The following is a 20,333-nucleotide window of genomic DNA, read 5'->3' as shown; positions in this document are numbered from 1 at the left end:
CCTTCCTGTTTCCTTCTGCTGCAAATAGGTCTATTTCTGGCCGTCCCCAGCATGACACAATCTCTTCGAACACCTCCCTGTTGAGAGACCACTCGTCCTGGCCTACCTTCTGCCGACTGAGAAAATCGGCCAGCGAATTCTGAGCGCCCTTCAGATGAATCGCTGATATCAAGGACAAGTTCCTCTCAGACAAACAGAAAATTCTGTCTGCAATAGCCTGCAGCGCCGGGCTTCTGGTTCCCCCCTGCTTGTTCAGACAACCTACTGCTGCCACATTTTCTGACTGAACCTGCAGATCCCGGCCCTGTATCTAGAGCTGGAAGGCTTTTATCACTTTCAAAATCGCCAGAAGCTCCTTCTGGTTTGAGGAACGACCTGCCTCTACTTTCCACCAGGTCCCCTGAGCTAAGACGCCCTCTAGGTGGGCACCCCAACCAAACGTACTGGCATCGGTCGTGACCACCACCGCGGCCTGTCGGGACCAGGGAAGACCCTTGTGCAGGTTGACCTGGGCCCGCCACCACCACAGAGACCTCCTGACGGTGGAGGATAGGGGCATAACCTGATGCAGGCTCTGCTCTTTGCCGTCCCAATAACTGAGCATAAAGCTCTGCAACGGGCGCTGATGATGCCTTGACCAGGCCACGGCTGGAAAACATGTAGTCATCAGCCCCAGGACTCTCATAACCTCCCTGATCTGGGCTTCCCGACCTGATTAAAGCTGGGCTACTGCCTGCTCTAACTTCCTGATCTTCTCCGCCGGAAGAAACACCCTCATCTCCACCGAAGAGATCTTGTACCCTAGATACATGACCTCCTGTGAGGGGGTCAACTGGGATTTTTCCTGGTTGATCAGCCACCCAGTGAACGCAGGAAAACCTATGCCTCCTGCACGTCTTTCTCCTGCTGTTGGGCCGACTGGGCTATAAACAGTAGATCGTCCAGATATGGAATCACTGTTATAGCCCTGAGCCTTAACGGAGCCAGCGCCTCTGCCAGTACGTTCGTAAAGATCCTTGGTGAGGCAGAGAGCCCGAAGGGAAGAGCTCGGAACTGGAGGTGAACCACTCCTGTGCTCATCTGGACTTCTAACCTGAGAAACCTCTGGGACTCCGGATGAATTGGGATGTGTAAATATGCATCCCTGAGGTCCACCGTGGCCATGTAACAACCCCGAAACAAACTTTTTTAAAGAAAAGATTGACTCCATCCGGAACCGTTTGTATTTTATGAACCTGTTCAAGGGGCGGAGATTCAGGATCAACCTGAATTTTCCTGAAGGCTTCGTTACCACGAAGACGTGGGAGTAAACCCCCAAGCTTCGTTCCTCCAGGGGTACCTGTACCAGTACCTCTTGGTCTACCAGGTCTCCCAAAAGACCCAGAGCCTTCGCCTTCTCTTGGTCCCTTGGTAGCCTGGTTACCTGAAAATTCGGGAGGGGAACTGAACCAAACTTCAACCTGTAGCCGTTCCTTATTACATCTCGTATGAACGGACTTTCGGTTGAAGCGATCCATTGTGGGAGGAACTTCCCCAGCCTTCTCCCCACCGGAACACAGGAGTCACTGGGTTTTAGAGGAGGGTTGAGGAGGATTGAATAAGATGCCATCTCTGCCCCTCCCCTTGTGACACGACCAATGTTTTTTGGAGCGAACCTCCCTTTCCTGCAGGTTCTGCTGTCTAGAGCCTCGCAAAAAAATGCCTTCCTTCAGCCTTCCTTTTCTTCTCTGGGAAAGCTTTCTTCTTATCCTGCGTGCGCTCTAACGCCTCTTGCAGGCCAGGCCCGAACAAGTGGACCCCTGAAAAAAGGTAATCTGCACAGCCTTAATTTCAAAGCTGCTTCCCCCGTCCAGGTCTTAAGCCATACCGCCCTTCTGGCTGCATTCACTAACGCAGCAGACCTAGCGGCTAATTTGACTCAGCGGAGGCGTCGGCCAAAAAACCCACTGCCTTGAACAGTAACGGGAAGGACTTCAACAGTTGTTGCCTGGAAGTGCCCGTTGAAATATGAGACTGCAACTGTGTAAGCCAACACTCTAAATTCCTGGCTACACAGGTGGCTGCTAGGGCCGGCTTAAGCCCAATCGAAGAGGTATCCCAAGCACTCTTAAGCAGCACGTCTCCCCTCATGTCCATGGGGTCCCTGAGTGAACCCATATCATCTAAGGCCAAATCCGTCTTTTTAGAGACTTTTGCCAAGGGGGCATCAAGCTTGGGGACCTTGTTCCAGAGATGCACCGCATCTGTCTCAAAAGGGAACCTCCGTTTAAGGCTGCCTGAAAAAAAACGGCCTCTTATCCGGATGCTCCCACTCCAGCAGAATCGCCTCAATCAGCAATTTATGAACGGGAAATACCCCGTCTTTCTGTGCACTTGACCCCTGATACATCAAGTCGTGCTTTGAAAGTTGGACCTGTTCTTCCCTGATTTCCAGCGTGTCATATCGCTTTAAGAAGGTCACCCACGTCGTCCAAAGATAACTTGTATCTGGACGACCTAGAGGACTCTTCCTCCCCCTCTGACTCAGAAGTAGACTCTGTTCGAGAGGAAGTTGCGACCTTGGTACCCTCTCCTTATCCACCTCTTCCTCCTGACTTGGCTCAGACAAGGAAGGCATGCTCACGGCCCAGGGCAGGGAGACAGAAGGACCCTGCAACCTATCCATCATACTCTTAAATGACTGGAAAGTGGATGCAATCTCATTGTTTATGGATGTCAAGACTTTGTGACAAGCTGCCACCGAGTACTCCTTCACAAGGCTACTGACACAGTCCAGGCAAAGCGGCTTCTGCTAACCGGTGCCCCACACACGGCACATTTAATTCTGGGCAAAGGTATCTGGGCTCTGTCCTGTTTGACCTAAAAGAAGAAAAAGAGGGTCCCATTGGAATACCACCCCTGACCCACACCACTGTGCTTCTAGGGTCTGCCTAGGAAGAGCCCCCCTCCACAGCAGGTTCCCCACCCGGGAGGGTACTATGGTCAAAGTGACCCCTCAACCCCCCAGTGCAAGTCCTGGTTTGCCCAAGCTTACCTGGGAGGTGCTGGAGCCTGCCAAATGGGAGTCCACCTGCAACACTGTGCCCTCCATGGTTCCTGTGTTCACTCAGTCTCCCTGAGCCTTTACACCGCTCCTGACGGCCCTGTAGACACACCGCCGCGCCCAGAGGAATGGAACAGGTCCCGCGGCACCCCCTGATGACGCGATTCCGGCGGAAGTGCGTCTCTCGCACTTCCGAACGCTGGAACGCAAAAACTCTGCCCACTCACACCGTTTGTTCCTTACGACCACACCGCTCCATGTAGTACCCGAACGCCAGCCAGTAGATCCGAACGTCTCTCGACCGCCATCCAACCGGCCAGGTACGAGCGGTTAGCACGATAGTGGGGAGATTGCCGCACATCGGGGGCCCGTTCTCTCCGAACGTTTCATGGCAGTGGGGACTGATAGCTACCCCCTCCTCCCTCCAATCGGACCGAGGGGTGCTATGGGCAAGGTCCACCAGGTGCTCCCTCAGGACACCCACCTGAGAAAAAGGAGCTCCCCTACTAGTTCTGACGTGCTCCTTTCCATCCAGCAGTTAACACAAAAACTGAGGAGGGCCTGGAGGACCACCCTTTTTTATCTGATTGGGTTGACGTGTTTCCTGTCCCGGAGGGAGGAGCCCTATATCTCAGAGGCTGTCCTGGAAGATGATAGGAGAAACACCAGTTTCTGAAGCCATACTGACCCTACCCTGTCTATCACCCGAAGGGGACTTACTGCTGCTGAGGGGCTCTTTCCCGCAGGACTCACCACCCTGAGGTGTTCTGCGCTACTCAGCACGTAGTGCCTGTAGTCTCTGTTGGATCCCAGGTGCAGAGGAAACAGTGCTGTCGGTGGAAGCAGCTGCAAATTGTGCTAAAAACGCTCTGAAGTGTGCTCAGGCTTCAAGAAAATGGCCGCCCAGCCCCAGCACAACAACATAAAACAGGGAAAATGGCCGTCAGAGCAGACTGAAAAACGCATACAGGCTTCAAGAAAATGGCTGCCGGTGTCATGTATAGGGACAATCACAAGCAGAATGGCCACTGAAGCCCAGTAGAGCATGCTTTCCCTTGCCCACATCTAAGATGGCCGCTGAATGCAAGATCCATGAGGGACAGGGAGAAACAATGGCGTTGAGTACAGTGCAGCACAAGACACCAGCATGGCCTCACAGACACCTCCAGGGACATGAAAAACAGGACTCAGCCAGCCAGCGCCACCCCCCCAGATGAGAGCCCCCCCGGAGAGCCACTGCACAGACGCACACATCGCTCAGCAGCATCCCCCTGGGAGGGAGAAAGGGACAGGAAGAGAGGGAGGTGAGGGACCCCCGAATCGATCTCCCAGGGAATGCCCAGCTGCTCAGCCCCACAGAGGCAGGGAGAGCTGTACTTACCAGTCCTGCAGAGCTGGGAGATATTCCTTCACAGACCCACTCACTGATCCGTACAGGGTGGCTGTCGACCGGGCACACTGATGCAGACATCAGTAGCCCAGTCATATGTGTGTCCCGGGAGCATAAAAGCTCACGACCACCTCTGGAGCTGAGGTTTCGTCGTGGCCTGCCTAGCGCGTAGCTTCAGCCTGCACACGCTCGATGGCCGGACTAGGGAGACTACAAGGATAAGGGTATCCAGCCTGTCACCCAGCCGGCTGTTTGATGATTGATCACAGGATTAATCATCTTGCGCAAAAAGTCACACTTCTGCAGAAAAAAAGCACGGACCGATGGGCAAGCAGGGTTCCTAGGTCCTTCTCCTTTACTAGGCAAAATAAAACTGATGACTGCATGGCAGGCTGGAGGGTTGTTGCCCAAGGAACTGCCCCCTGGGCGGAACTGAAGAGTTCTGAGTGCTACATAAGAAATGCCTAGTATTCTCCTAGTGGTGGGCATAACAACCCAATGGCTAAGGGAGGAGCTGTGTCAGTCGGTGAATATAAGAGAAAACCCACACTCTGCAGGACAAAGGCATAATAAGTTGGTATGCATAGCATACTTGCTCATTATGAATTACTTGCCTGAGATCAAAGCCCCCGCAGTAACCCTTTGTTCACCTCCTCCGTCGCCATATCTCCCGGAGTGATTGCAAGGTATCACTGCTCAGTGATGTGACTGGTCAGAGCAGCGATGATATCAATCCGGCGCATGCGTGCAGGAGCAGTCAGTGACGGCATGGTCACCTTCACTAATGGCACGCTGAGTGCGCCAGTGCCGTTGTCTACGGCGCGCATGCACCGTAGACATTGTTGCCCTTTTTTGGAAAATATTTCCTTAACCGTGTAGGTTAAGGAGATATTTCTTGCACCTACAGGTAAGCCTTAATCTAGGCTTACATGTAGGTTAAAGTGGTCTGTAAGGGTTTACAACCACTTTAATAGGCAATATGATAGGCACAACATGTGATATATTAATCAACGTTGAACAATGCAATCCCTTGAATTCTGTCACAGCGTGGATCCCAAACAATTCAAATAACGTCTTTGTTTTATTAGTAACAAAATGGCTCATGTCATTTCCTTCAAAAACCATGTTTTTACCCTGTAATTGTTTAATTTCCTTTTTCTTTGCAGGTTTAGTTTCTAAATTTGTAGTCATATTTTTCTTAACAGCCTGAGTAATACATTCGTCCAAAAAAGCCAATCCTACGTTTGTTTCCAACAGATACCAAAGGTGTCTCTTAGCAACTGTGAGCACACATTTTTTACATCTGCTAGGGCCCAAAAGCTGTAGCAGGGCCCAAAAGCTGTAGCATATCCAAATCATTCCTTGGAGCCCATCGACTTACAGTTGCCTCATGCAAAAAGCAAACATATATGAGGCTGACAAAATGTGCAACCCGTTTCATTCCTTCCAATTTTCGTTGAGGAATATTCAACTGTTTAGTGAAGAGGACAATTTTAAGTGCATATATTGCCTTTGACATCCACCTTGCATGATGCAGTGCCCCTGAAACTGAAGACGTTTTTAGACCAACCTCCTAGGTACAGGAGTTGTAATAACCCTTTGTAGTCTTCTCTTGGATGACTTCTGTCTTTTAGGATATTTTGGATGTAGTTAACCATTTTCACTCGTTCTAGAAAGCCTTGGACTTTCTTCATCCAGCATTGTTGTATATGACTTCTTATCAAGTGAAGCCCACAGACATTACTTGATAAAAGTGATCAATGTGTGAAACCCCTAAATATTATCCAATCTTCTTGAAATTTGGCATATATATATATTACATCACTGAGACTCGGAAAACCCTGTGCTTCTCTTTTAAAGAAAATAATACAGTCCCTAGAGTCAAACATGGTAGAGGTTCAGGGTTGCTTTGCTGCTTCAGGCACTGGATGTCTTAACCGTGTGCACGCCATTATGAAATCTGGGCTACTAAAGAATTCTGGGGTGCAATGTAAGACCCGGTGTCAAAAAGTTGAGTGTCCGTCAGAGGCCATGGGTCTTACAGCAGGGCAATGACCCAAAGCACACCACAAAAAGCACCCAGAAATGGTTTAAGACAAAGCACTGAAGAATACTGAACTGGCCAGCAATGAGTAAGAAACTCATTGATGGTTACAGGAAGTGAAAAGATTTAAGTTTTTTTTATCCAAGTGGTGTGCTACCAAATATTAAATTGAGGGTGCCAATCAGTTTGTCCAGTCCATTTTTGGAATTGTGCATACAAATTTGCATAAAGTTGTATTCTGGTCCCAAAAGAACAGAGTTAAAACATATTTTCCCTGGTCACTAGTAGTCATCCCGAGAGTTAAGTCTTACCCTTAAAAGCCATTATACTAAGGAAATTACCATAAAACTGGTTTGTCTGATCTATGCAGTCCGTTTTCTACTGGCTGCCATGTCTTACACAGCAAAAATAAAATCAGTGGTAAAATCAGTAAAATTCCAGGAACCCATGTTTTAATGAGATTACCAAATCAGCCACAGTTATACCTTTTGTACATCAGAGAACCATGTGCTGATAACACCAAGAGAACTATTTGTGTCATTCCTCAAAGTGTTAAAGGTCATCAGTCTTGCTTGCTTCCAGTCATAAAATTCTTGAAACACAGAATCTGAATCCTCACAATCAACAGAGGTTCCATATATGGTTTTGAGGGAATGCTTTAGTATCTTAAAGAAAAAACAAACAAAAAACATGATTACAAATTGAATTATTAAAGACACGTTCCTCTCTTCAATTTCTAACCATCACACAATATGTAAAATCCTCTGATGTAGTGTACTGACAAAAAGCTGATCAGGAATTATTTTTTAATCTATGGGTTTTGTAAAAAGGAAATAAAACCTACAGTTAGATTTGCTGGCAAGGTTATATCCAAGAGTCTTAAAGGACAAAAGTCCCTTCCTCACCCTCAGTTTCATAAAATAATGAATTGCCCCCTTTGGGCACAAGGGGAAATCTGTGATAATTTAAAGTGGCTGTAAACCTCCAACATGAAAAAATAGGATTTTTTTACTTACCGTAAAACATGTTTCTCTGAGTTCATTGACAGACACAGCCTTCTTTATGCCTAACGATAGGGTTATATCGCCTCCGCAGGAGTAGGACTAGGCAGAACAAAAAACAAAACAAAAATACTAGGCCACCCCCATGGGCCGTCCTCAGTCCATATATAACATCCTCTCTGCTCTAGGTATTCAGTTTAGTAGCAAGCAGTAATAGAAGTATCAAAAAAACTCCATAAGAGGGGCGGGTTCTATGTCTGTCAATGAACTCAGAGAAACTGATTTTACAGTAAGTAAAAAAATCCAATTTTCTCAGTTGTTCATCGACAGACAGCGCCTTCTTTATTCCTAATGATAGGGACGTCCCAAAGCAGTGCCAACATGAGGGGTGGGAAAACAAAAAATCTTGAGGCTATACATGAGCCAACCAGGTAAAAGGAGCTTCACGAAGGACAAGCTGGAACCCCACCTGAACGATACCCCATTCAAAAGGGAAAAGATCCTCTAAACAGCGGTCTGTAAAAAAAAATCTGCGGCCAAAAGAGACATCCGCTTTGTAGAACTTGTCAAAATGTACACCAAAAATCCAGTGGCCGCCTTGCCAACCTGTGCAACGGCCGTCTGATGACAGAAGGCCCAAGAAGCACTAAGTGTCCAAGAAGAATGCGCCATAACCGGGAAAGGAGGAAACCGATTCCAGACAGGATAGCCCAGAGACATCATCTGTCCAATCCATCCATAGCAACAGACTCAGTGGCTGGCAAATACATCCGAATCCCCCAAAACACATCCAGACGAGGGACACAAGAAGCCAACCCAATGTCCTTATTCAAATGGAAATCCAAGGACGGAACTATGTAAAAAAGGGTAAAGCACCACCTTTAACCTGGGTATGGTGAATGAAAGATAACGCCACCATTCACTACACCCTGCGAGTAGAGGCGATAGCCACCAAGAGGCCACCTTCAGAGACAGAGTAAACAGTGGAACCTCCAAAATATTTTGAGAGAAAGATAGAGTGGCCTTTGGAGAATCGAAAACACCAAGTTAAGATCCCACAGCTGTGGAAGAAACCGCCCCGGTGGAAACAGACGTTAAATCGCTTGAACAAAAAAGGCATGTACCAGGGAGTGCGAGACCAGGAGACAATGAAGACGACCACCCAGGCCAACACCGCTCATCCCTCTGTAAATGGAGGTGGGAAATGGAGACACCTAAAAGGAACAAGGACAAATCTGACGAAACGTGGCCCAGAGAAGGTCCCACCCTGTGGCCCAACCCTAGCCAACTGCGATATCCGTCTGACAGTGTTCCACTCCTGGAATGTGTACATCGGAAAAGGGCCGTAACTAGAAGATCTGACCACTGGAGAAGGATACTGGCATCAGTCAGGGTCACCAACAGCCTTTTTGGCCCACCCTGGTGAGGGGCATAAGCCACCACTGTTGCCTTGTAAGATTGGATCTGTAGTGGGAGCCCCCTTAGTTGAGCCGTCCTTGATCCAGACCTAGTCTGATCAATTGAAGTTCCGGGACATTACGTGGTAGCCCGGATTCCACCAATGTCCAATGACCCTGAGCCGAGCTCTGTCCCAGACCCAGACAGACTGGCAGTGGTGGTCACCCAGTTCAATACAAGGGGAGAAAGAATCTGAGAAGGAAGCCCCCACACTATGTAACCTCTGGTTTCCTGACTCAGCCGAATCGGATTGTTCAGCGACCTTGGGCATTTGTCCCAATATGCCAGGATCTTACCTAAGGGCGTCCGCCCACATAGAACTGTGCAAATGACCTTGCCTCAAAAAAATAGTCGAAACCATTAGACCCAACACCAACATGTAGATCCGCAGAGAAGCACACCTGCCTGATATTAAATGAATAACGCTGCATGCCACTTCTGGAGTCTGTCCAGGGGAAGAAACACACTGGCCAGAGCTGAAGCCCAGTCAGGCTCAAATAAATCAACGATCCAGCAGGGCCAAAGCAGACTTCCGATAGTGTAGACGCCAACTGAAATCAGAGAAAGTCTGAATAGGAACTACATTGCTCCTCAGGGTAATGGAGAAGTTGGCGCAGAAGATCACCCAGGCAGTCAAGGACCATCAACCCCCACTGACGTAACCACGCCAGATCCGGGGCCAACACCTCATGATCACCTGAGGAGTGGTGGCCAGATCAAAGGACCACACCACACGCTGATAATGCTCCACACCCACAAGACGTAGAAAGTGCTCGAGTCAGGCACATACCAGAATGCTTAAGCATTAGTGATGTCGTAAAATTCAGAAAAACCCCATGATGGAGTGGTACCGCTGCGTGGACGGACTTCATCCTGAACCAACACAAGGCAGGCCAGGGCCTTAAGGTCCAGAATTAGATGTATCCTGCCCTCCATTTTTTAGACTGAACAGGTTAGAATAAAAACCCTGACACTGTTCCCAGCATAGGAACAGGGACAATCACATTCTGCCGCAACGGGGCTTGCACAGCCCCACGTGGATAACAGCAAGCATTCTAGCGAAAGACGACCATTGGAAGCAACAAACTGTTTGGAGTAACACAGCTGGAAAACTATCTTATAAACGGACAAACTCAAGACACAAAGTAATTCAGAGTAGCCCACCCAAAATACATGTCTATGCACCACTGAGGCAACAGACTTGGCTGCAGTTCCCCTGGTTGCTAAGAGGCATAGCGGACAAACCGCAGCGCCTACCCAATAGGTCCTCAAGCAGCAAAGGCAGGGGGATTCTGCTCCCCCTCCAGGTATGCCAGCTGGGCCCTAGAAGCCAGAGATTCCTCTATTGGAGCCATGATTTCCTCGAGCAGCCTAGAGACAGAGGGGTTCACTACTGGTATAACAGTTCCCTTCTGAAGGGGTGACTCCCCAAAGGGGTACCTTCCAGCAAGCGTTTTTGGAAACACAAAAGGCACTTTGGAAACTCCCAGTCTTTATGGACAAATTTGTCAAAAATAAGAGACTCAATGCTTTTGTCAATGCAAGACGACTTATCCAAGGGGGTACCGGCACTCCGCCGCAGCCACCGCTGCATTCCCGATCTTGAAAAGGTTCCCATACAGATGTAGGATTGTTAAACAAGAGAGGTAGGGGATGGCAGGAGTTCCCAATACTAGGCTATCTGACTAAGCGCTACACCAAATAGTCAAGGGGGGTCCCACCCACCAGGACCCCCCTTCCGAAGTCCACATAGGGGATTTCAACTGAGGCCCTGCACAGGGGGCACAGTCCAGGGCCCCTCACAGAGGGCACAGACTGTGGGCCCCTCACAGAAGACACGACCCTAAGCCCCTCACAGGGGCACAGACCCCCGCATTGCCACCCCTCAGGAAAGGGGGCCACCACGAGGCCTAACAGGCTGTAGCCTAGTAGGCCTCAGGCTAAATTTCTGGCTGTCCACTTCGAGCATGCGGCCCACGGGGGACAGGACCATGTTAGGCCACAAGCCACGGTCTAAATTTACAAATGCTGGCCACCAGTGCTCGGGGAGACCGCACCGACGAGAGCCAGTAGGCTGCAAAAGTCGGGGGAACCAGACTGACCCTGAACGGACACAAAACCGCAACCAACATTTTTCACACACCGACTGCAAATGTGTGGCCCACGGGGTGACCGGACCAATCCTAGCAGGTAGGCTGTGGCCTAAATTAGACAGCATGACCCCTGATCACCGACCTTCCAGGCCTAACCACCAAATACCCAATACAACCCGAAGGTGGAAAAAAGGGCCGTGTTCCAAAAAGTCCCTAGGCCGGAAGCCTGGGCCTCATCTGGGAGTGGGGGTAGGAGGAGAACCCCAGAGGGACCGACCACCCCAGGGAGTAGCGCGTCCCACACCACTCCAGGGAAGGAGGAGGGGACTACTTACTTCTCCAGTGAAATGGGCGTGAAACACTCCTAGACAGATCCTCCTTGCCACCAAAGTGGGGGGCTGTCAGCCATGAGGAACGCTGCAACACAGGAGGAGATCCGGGCGTATAAAACAAAACGAGACGTTTAACTCGCAGGGCCAGCCCCTGTCCAGTGGGGCTATGTCGCCGCTGACCTAGTGTGAAGCTGCGGCCTGCACGCGCTCGCTGGCCAGACTGGGATGATCCCTGGACCAAGTATCCAGTCCGTCGCCCAGCCTGGACGTTGATTGGAGTTCTCACCGGGAAAAATCCAGGAAAAACAAAAAAATTCCCAGGACTAGCAATCCCAGGAGGGAATTAAGTCCTTACTCCTGACAAGGCAGAAAAAACTGAATACCTAGAGCAGGGAGGGGGTTAGATACGGACTGAGAACGGCCCATGGGAGTGGACAAGCGTTTTGTTTTTGTTCTGCCTAGTTCTACTGCAGAGGCGATATAACCCTATCGTTAGGAATAAAGAAAGCTGTGTGTCAACGAATGACTGAGAAAAATTAATTCTTCTTTAGTATACAAATTTGGCAAATACTCTGTATGTGATGGTTTTTGACTTGTTGTAAAGGGGTGGTGAGGTCAAATGGCAAGTTTTAAGAAAGTTGCGAATTTGAGACGTGGTTAAGTGTTGTTTTTTTTTTTTTTTTTTTTTTAAATAATTTTTTATTAAGTTTCAAGATAAACAGATTACATAGAAGGTATAAAATACAAACTGTTCCGATACATATCACAATTATTGTATCAGTGCGATTATTATTGAAAAAGGTAATAAACAAAATCAGTAATCATCCAGTCAGAAAAAACAATAACAAAAGGAAAAAAAAAAAAAAAAACAAACAAAGCAATTCACTGCATTGCAATGTCATGGCTGAATCTTCCAGGCCATAATCTCGAATACTAAAGTTTGGTGTAACCATGGCGTTGATGCCCACATTAGATTAACCGTTCTATAATAGGATAGGCGCTCAGCTCCCACCCCACAGACACCCCTACTGGGCTCACACTGTATCTCTGGGGTAGGAAACCACCGCCAACCCCCTCTCTTTCTACACGTCAGTGTTGTTGGAGTTTTTGATGACTTAGTAGTTATTAGCTTCCCAGTAAATGTCCTGTTCAGTGGTATCTGGCTCAGTAGTACCTAGGTTTAGTTTCACTGACTCAGTAGTACATTCCCCAGACCCGCCTCAACCCCAACCTCCCCTCCACTCCACTCAGTATCCCCTATATTGCACCAACCACCAGCTTCTCCGCTCAGTCATACATTCTGACTCCCCACAATCCCCTCGGTCCTTGCTCACCATCCTGCTGTACACCATGTGTGTCTGCTGATCCCCCGCTTAACATCCTGCTGTGTCACACTAATCACCACAGCCAGCACCTGAACCCAAAGTACAGCCTGCATTTGAAAAAATGTCCCTCAACAGCTGCAGGTGCAATTAGGGAGCGCTATCATGGGCATCGTTTACACTTGCGATTGATGGGCGGTAAAAATTTCACAGTTCAGCCTGTAAGATATCGGGGTGATTCAGCTCAAGTGGTGTATGCGATTTGAAGAAACACGTGTCAGTCCAGACAGCATTTTCAAGGGCATGACAACCCACTTTTATTTAACCACTTGCCGCCCACCCTATAACAAAATGACGGTGGCAAAGTGGTTTCAAAATCCTGATCGGACGTCATATGACGTGATCAGGATTTTGAGCCGCTGCGCGCCGCCGGGGTCGCGCATCGCGGCGATCGTTGTTGCGGTGTGTCATTCTGACACCCTGCAACTACGATCCGACGGAGACTCTTTACCACGTGATCAGCCGTGTCCAACCACGGCTGATCACAGTGTAAATAGAAAGATCCGGTAATCGGCTTTTCCTCGCTCGCGTCTGTCAGACGCGAGTAGATGGGGGGGGGGGGTCCTGTGCTGATCAATTATCAGTGCAGCCCCCCCCCCAGGATGCCCACACTGGACCACCAGGGACGCCACCAGACCACCAGGGATGCCCAGGACAAGGTGTGCCACCCTAGACCACCAGGGATTTCAGTCAGTACCACAAAGGATGCCAATCAGTGCCCACAATGGGCATCAATGATTGGCATGCATTATTGTTTGGCACTGATTGGCATCCATTAGTACAGTATATTATAATACAATGCCGCCTATCAGTTCCCATCTGTACCGCCTATCAGTGCCCATTCGTGACGCCTATCAGTGCCCATCCGTGACGCCTACCCATGCCCACATGTGCCGCCTATCCATGCCCACATGTGCCGCCTATCCATGCCCACATGTGCCGCCTATCCATGCCAATCCGTGCCAGCTATCAGTGCCAATTTGTGCCACCTATCGCCACCCATCAGTGCCGCTTATCAGTGCCCATCAGTGCCGCCTATCAGTGCCACATAGTGTCCATCAATGCCACCTCATCAGTGCCACTTCATTGGTGCCACCTCATCAGTGCCCATCAGTGCCGCCTTATCATTGCCCATCAGTGTAACCCCATCAGTGCCCATCAGTGAAGGAGAAAACTTAACTTATTTACAAAGATTTGAAACTGAAACAAAAAAAAACTTTTTTTTTTAAAAAATCAGTATTTTTTTTTTGTTTAGCAAAAAATAAAAACCACAGTGGTGATCAAATACCACCAAAGAGAAAGCTCCATTTGTGGGAAAAAATTATAAAAATTTCATTTGGGTACAGTGTAGCATGACCGCGCAATTGTCACTCAAAGTGCGACAGCGCTGAAAGCTCAAAATTGGTCTGGGCAGGAAGGTGTTTAAGTGCCCTGTATTGAAGTGGTTAAAGGAAGCAAAATTTTGAAAAACAAATTCCCCTCGCTGGGGGAATCCACCATTATTGCATCATGGTTATTCAGACTCCTGGCTTACAGTTGCTTCAGGCCTCATGACTAGGCCATGTTCCTCAGACCTATATACTTGGTTTAAGCTCTCTCCTAGCTTACCCAGGGTTCAAACTGCCACCTGCAGTCTCTCTCCTAATGAACATGGGTGTCTTCCCAACACTCACATAGACTAGTGTCTGTAGGGCAGAGTCTTCCTGACTCCCCAGCAAGACTTCCTGTCTCCTTGGGTGGAGCTGTCTCCAAGGGAGCCCTGGGCTCTAATCCTGGGAAGAATATAACCCAGCCCACAGGTGTGCAATCAGCATGCCTGTCTTTGTAAAAACTAGGCTGAAAAAGCGAATATACACAGTGACACAGGGTCGCCTCTCCACATAACCCCCCCCCCCATTTCACACTGGAGGGAGAAAAATAGCACCCTTCACTCTGGCACCTCTGTGCCTACTACCACCACCAGGGGTCCAAACCTTTCTGACTACCTTCCTAAAGGAGCATTCCATCCAACCCTTTTTCCAGCTGTGCTTCTATTAACACCTCTTCCTAATCTTTAGGGTCCTCCTTTTGTTTCCCCTACACCAGGCCTACTCTCCAAGGACTGACTTCTCTGACTAACCGAGTCAAGCTTACCCAGCAATATCTGTGTTTCTGGTTCGTTGATACCCGTGTGGTTAACCTTGTAAACCGCTTTCTCAACATTACCTCATTCAAAACAAGGGGTGTCGAATTTAATCACTGCATCGCGATTCGTTGGGGCCACGATGCGACATCGATGCATGCGACCCGAAAAATCGATGTTGGGTGACGTCATCCCGACATGCCCCGCCCCTCCCGGAAGAGCGATCCAAGCGGTTTTATCAAAATCCTTTTTTTTTATATACATACAATGACTATCCGTTAAGTGGTCATCTCTGTGTGTGTTTTTTTTTAATATTTGCAGTTTTATACCTCGTTTTATAGCGTGTGTATATAACTGTATACACCGCTCATGTGACTGCTCGGTCCGGCCAGCCCCTCTCCTCTCACGTCTCTCCTGACGTCAGCCCCGCCCGCCTCTCTTCTAATCTGATAGCTACAGCCGGTGGGCGGGGCTGAGAACTCCTACTGACTTGAGAGACGTGAGCCTGAGAGACGAGAGAGGCGGGCCAGAACGAGGAGAGCAGAGAGCAGTCACATGAGCGGCTTATACAGTTACACACACTAAGAAACAAGGTATGAAAATCTGCATATATTTTAGAATGCACATACAGCGGTGGGCACTTAATAGATTATAATTGCATTTGTATCACCACAGAGGTATTTTTTTTGCAGAAGTATGTAGAGTACAACTAGGTTTGCACTCTACATACACTGGCTCCTACATGTGCTCTGTGATGCCATTTACCCGGCCATTCCCCTCCCCACCCCCTCCCTCGTTTGTACCTTCCAGCACACTAGGGGGGGGGGGTTGAGTAAATGTCACAGAGACAGTACAGGGAACTTCACAGGGCTGTTTGTCAGTTGTGGATTTGGATTCTAATCCCTCCTGACCTCCCAGCAGCCAGGTGTGTGTGAATTCCTGTACCCTGTAGTGCACCAGATTAGTGCAATCAGGAAATCGGAGTTCCACCCGTTTTTTAGTTTATTAAAAGTCAGCAGCTACCAAGTGTAGCTGCTGACTTTTAATAATGGCATTCACCTCTCCCACGGTCCATCGATGTGGCCGCACAGAGCATCGCTCCTCTCCCCCTCCTCAGCGCCATCATCTACTGTGGGCAGTGACACGCACTTGTGACAGCTTACGGCCGGGGTGCGCACTGCGCTCTGCCATTGGCCAGACAATGGTCCCAGAAGATAGCTGGCAGAGGGGGGCCGCCTACTATTTTTGTTGTTTATTAAAAGTCAGTAGCTACAAAAAAAGTGTATCTTCTGACTTTTAAAAAAAGACACTCACCTGTCCCACAATCCAGTGATGTGGCCACCCGAACCCTCCATTCTCTCCCCTGCCTGTCCACGGCGCCGGCAATACTACTGTGGGCATCCAGGTGCACATGTCTCACTGCGCTGTCCTGCACAGCCGGGCAATCTTCTGGGACCTGTGATGTGTCCCAGAAGATTGCAGAGAGGAATGGCCGCCTAGGTGGCCCAAGCGGAAGTGGGAGCATGTCGGTAATCGTGATGCATCGCGGAATCGAATCGAATCGTTGACCAGATAATCGTAATCGAATCCAATCGTGAGACCAGTGAAGATGCGCACCCCTATTCAAAACACCCAGGAACTCTCGTCTCGTCTTGCTATAACAGTATCTGAGGAGGGACCACACACAGGCAAGCAGTTACTCTCTATGGGACCTTCCCACAGTTTCACATTGCAACACACATTTGTCAACATTTTTTCAACACATCTGACCCGTCCAACAGGGCTCCAGAGTGCTCTCATACACAAAATCTGCATGAAGCGGTCTGGTGCACTGTGAGACGACTTTCCACTTTAACATAACATCGCTTTAGCCACTTGCCTCCCACCATATAGCAGAATGATCAAGATAACAATTGGCCGGTGGCATGCAGTGCAGTGATCATTGTCGCTGCGTATCAGTCTGACACACCACAACTCTGATCTAGGTAAAGAGTCTCTGAAGGAGACTATTTACCATGTGATCAGCTGTATCCAATCACAGCAGATCACAATGTAAACAGGAAAAGAAATTTATCGGCTTTTCCTCACTTGCATCTGACAACACATGAGTGCAGGAGAGCCAATCGTCTGCTCCTCCAACAGGGGGGGTTCTGTGCTGTCCTCCCAGGACCACCAGGGATGGCCACGATTGATGACCACCAGGTATGGCATCTCTGGTGGCCATGTGTGCCCACACAATGCCAATCAGTGCCCACCAGCAATACCTGCCAGTGCCTCAATAGCAGTGATGACCATCAATGCCATCTAACAGTGTAAATCATAGCCACTTATTAGTATCCATCAGTGCCACCCATAAGTGCCACCCATAAGTGCCCATCTGTGCCACCTATCAGGGCCCATCTGTGCGGCATATCACTGCCCAGCTGTGCTGCCCATCAGTGCCCACCAGTGAAGGAGAAAATTTACTTTATTTATAAAATTTTATAACAAACTAAGAAAAGCTTTTTTTCCCCTAAATTGTCAGTTTTTTTAATTTGTTTAGCAAAAATAAAAACCCCAGAGGTGATCAAATACCACCAAAAGAAAGCTCTTATTCGTGGGGGGAAAAAAAAAAATGATAAAAAGTTTGCTTGGTGTCATTTAAACAGCGACAGCGCAGAAAAATAAGATTTTTGTACTCACCGTAAAATTCTTTTCTCTGAAGTTCATTGACGGACACTGCTCTTTTAAATCTTGACCTTGGGGTTATATCGCCACCTTCAGGAGGACTAGTAAGAAAATGTATAAACAGCAAAACTGCACAGCACCGCCCAGGGGGCAGTCCCACTAGCTATGACCCTTCACTCTGCTTCCAGCAGCTCAGTTCATAAAAAAGCAGTAAAACAGGAGGGGTGGGTGCTGTGTCCCGTCAATGAAATTCAGAGAAAAGGATTTTACTGTGAGTACAAAAATCCTATTTTCTCTTTCGTTCAATGACGGACACAGCTCCTTTAAATCTTGACCTTAGGTACGTCCCCAAGCAGTGTCAAAAAAATAAGGGGCGGAAACAGCAATAAATAACGTCACCCACAACAAAGAGGAACTCCTCAACCGAGGAGTTGCAAACTTAAACGGCCACCAGCAAAACCTGCAGCTAACTTATACATTCGAAGATACGTTCACAACAACCTTGTAACTTAAATGAAAGTGTGAATGCAACCTTTAAAAGCCGCCTGCAAAACCTTGCGGCCAAAGCATCCGAAGATGAGCACACAGAGCAACTTTGTAAAATTTAGTGCATGTGTGAACGGACGACTAAGTCGCCGCCTTACACACCTGGGAGACAGATGCGTGATGATTTCGGAAAACCCAGGAAATTCCAATCGCCCTGGTGGAATGTGCCGTGACAGGAAAGGGGGGCAGCCGCCCCTTCAAGGCATGAGCCTGAACCAAGAACTGTCTGATCCACTGAGGGATTGTGGTTGACTAGACCGCCAGACCCTTTTTCGGATCAGCCAATGATACAGAGTCTGACCTCCGGAAAGGAGCCGAAGACATACACCCGTAGAGCCCGGACCACATCCAGGGAATGTAAGGCAACTACCTTCAGATTTGTTGGTTTAGGACATTGGGATGGCAGCATGATGTCCTCATTTAGATGAAATGCGGTAACAATTTTGCTCGCAGACTTGTTTGGCTTGCGAAACCAGGGGCGCTTTTTTCCTTAAGCAGGGGCCTTGTCGGACTGGGAACACTTAGCTGCTGACCCAGAGCAGGCAAAAAAGCAGTTTCTGAGTGGAAAAAGAGGGACCTTGCCTACGGCGTGGCTCCTTAACCTTATTGGACTGTGGGAGCAACATGCTCTTTCCACCGGTAAGATTTTTAATAATGTCATCCAGCGAGGCTCCAAATAGCCTCTCACCTTGGAAGAGCAAATCCGCCAGTGTTTTTTTTTTTTTTTTTTAAGATGCCTAGTCCGCAGACAGCATTTGAGTCAAATCAGGCACCACTGCTGATACTGATGCTCTAGAGAGCAGGGGGACCGTATCCAGGGCTGCATCACAGACATACTTGAGAACATGCACCAACTGATCTGCCAGTTCTACGCAGACTGGGAAAGTCTGTTGCTTCTCCAGTTCATGGTGCAACAAATTTGCCCATTCAGTAAGTGTCAGCGACACCAAGGCTGTAAAATGCTGACCCCCACCACCATAAACATTGACTGGGCCACTGCTTCGGACCTCCCGTCAGCACGATCCTTGAATGCAGGAGTCCCTTCTACCGGAATCGTGATTAATTTATTCAACCAGGATACCGGGGGGTCAACGACCGGAGGACATGCCCAATTTTTCAGGAGGCTCTCCTCAAAAGGGTAACGTGACGCCATTCTTCTTGGGACTGAAAACGCCCATTGCGGGCTTCCCCATTCCTTGTAAATGAACTTATCAAAATAAGTTAAATACGGAAACACCTTAGGCACGTGGGCTGGTTTGAGGGACGCAAAAGGGACCGCCACCTCTGCAGATGCCCCTGCTGTATCTTCAGGTTATCCCGCACCACTGTGATAAGTGCTCCTACCAGCGTCATCCTCACTGTCCGAACGGTCCTGGTCTGCATCCTCTGACATGTTGGAACAAGGGCTGCCCGTCACAGCGGGGCCCCAATCTGAATCAGATCTTTCCCCAGAAGACAGGGTGGTGGGTTTACCAGCCCCCCCTTGCGTCCACACGCCACCTCCACCCTGGCAACAAAGGACTCCAGGACCACTGACAAAGCGTCCATAGGCACCACATTTTGTGCAGGTGAACCGGTTGCAATAGCAAGGATGTCTGGGGAAGAAGCGCCAGCTTCTAACGCCATGCTGACCATCACTCGCCTGTCATTACTCAGGGACTTAAAGGCAAGGTACACAAAATCCCACCCTCCTAACTGCTCGCAGACTGAGGGGCCCCCCGCAGGACTACCACCCTGACCGATTACTGCGCCATGCTGCCGCCGTCAGCTCTGCCCTATGTCAGTCACGAGGTGCTCTGAGTGAAAACTGCGCTGTTCTGGAAGCAGTCACCAGCGGTAGAGGGAAACCGCGCTAAGGCTACAAGAAAATGGCCACCCGTTATAGCAAAAAAAAAAATGAAAAAATGACTGCCGAACCTTCTAGGAAATGGCTGGCAAGTAATGCACTGATTAAGGCTACAAGAAAATGGCAGCGGCCTAAGAAAAACGGCAGCGGCCTAAGAAAAATTGCAGCGGACAGCACGGCGGCCTCCCCTCATGGTAAACAGCCTGGACACCTTACTTTGGCCAGAAAAAATAGGGAAAGAAGGAGCGGACCTTGACAGCCAGCCAGGTACATATGCCACACCTAATGCCCAGTCACACACTGGCCCCAGCATGGGGAGGAGGGAATGAGGGACAGGGGGAGAAGGAGTGAGAGACCCCCTAGACGACCGCCCAGGGAATGCCCAGCTACTCCATCCTGCCTAGGCAAG

At 49.0% G+C, this 20,333-nt stretch overlaps 1 protein-coding gene across 1 annotated transcript in view; it reads right to left on the bottom strand.

Moving 5' to 3' along the window:
* STK31 (serine/threonine kinase 31) overlaps window positions 1–20,333 on the bottom strand; it is a 661,901-nt gene that overhangs the window by 207,508 nt on the left and 434,060 nt on the right. The window contains exon 12 of the mRNA XM_077491295.1: window positions 6,963–7,142. Coding sequence (XP_077347421.1) covers window positions 6,963–7,142 — 180 coding nt within the window. The remainder of the gene's footprint in view (window positions 1–6,962; window positions 7,143–20,333) is intronic.

Source organism: Lithobates pipiens, unplaced genomic scaffold, assembly GCF_037356315.1.
Source record: "Lithobates pipiens isolate NorthernLeopardFrog02 unplaced genomic scaffold, aLitPip1_a1.2 Scaffold_19, whole genome shotgun sequence".
Lineage (NCBI taxonomy): Eukaryota > Metazoa > Chordata > Amphibia > Anura > Ranidae > Lithobates > Lithobates pipiens.
This window is presented reverse-complemented; position numbering and strand designations above follow the sequence as displayed.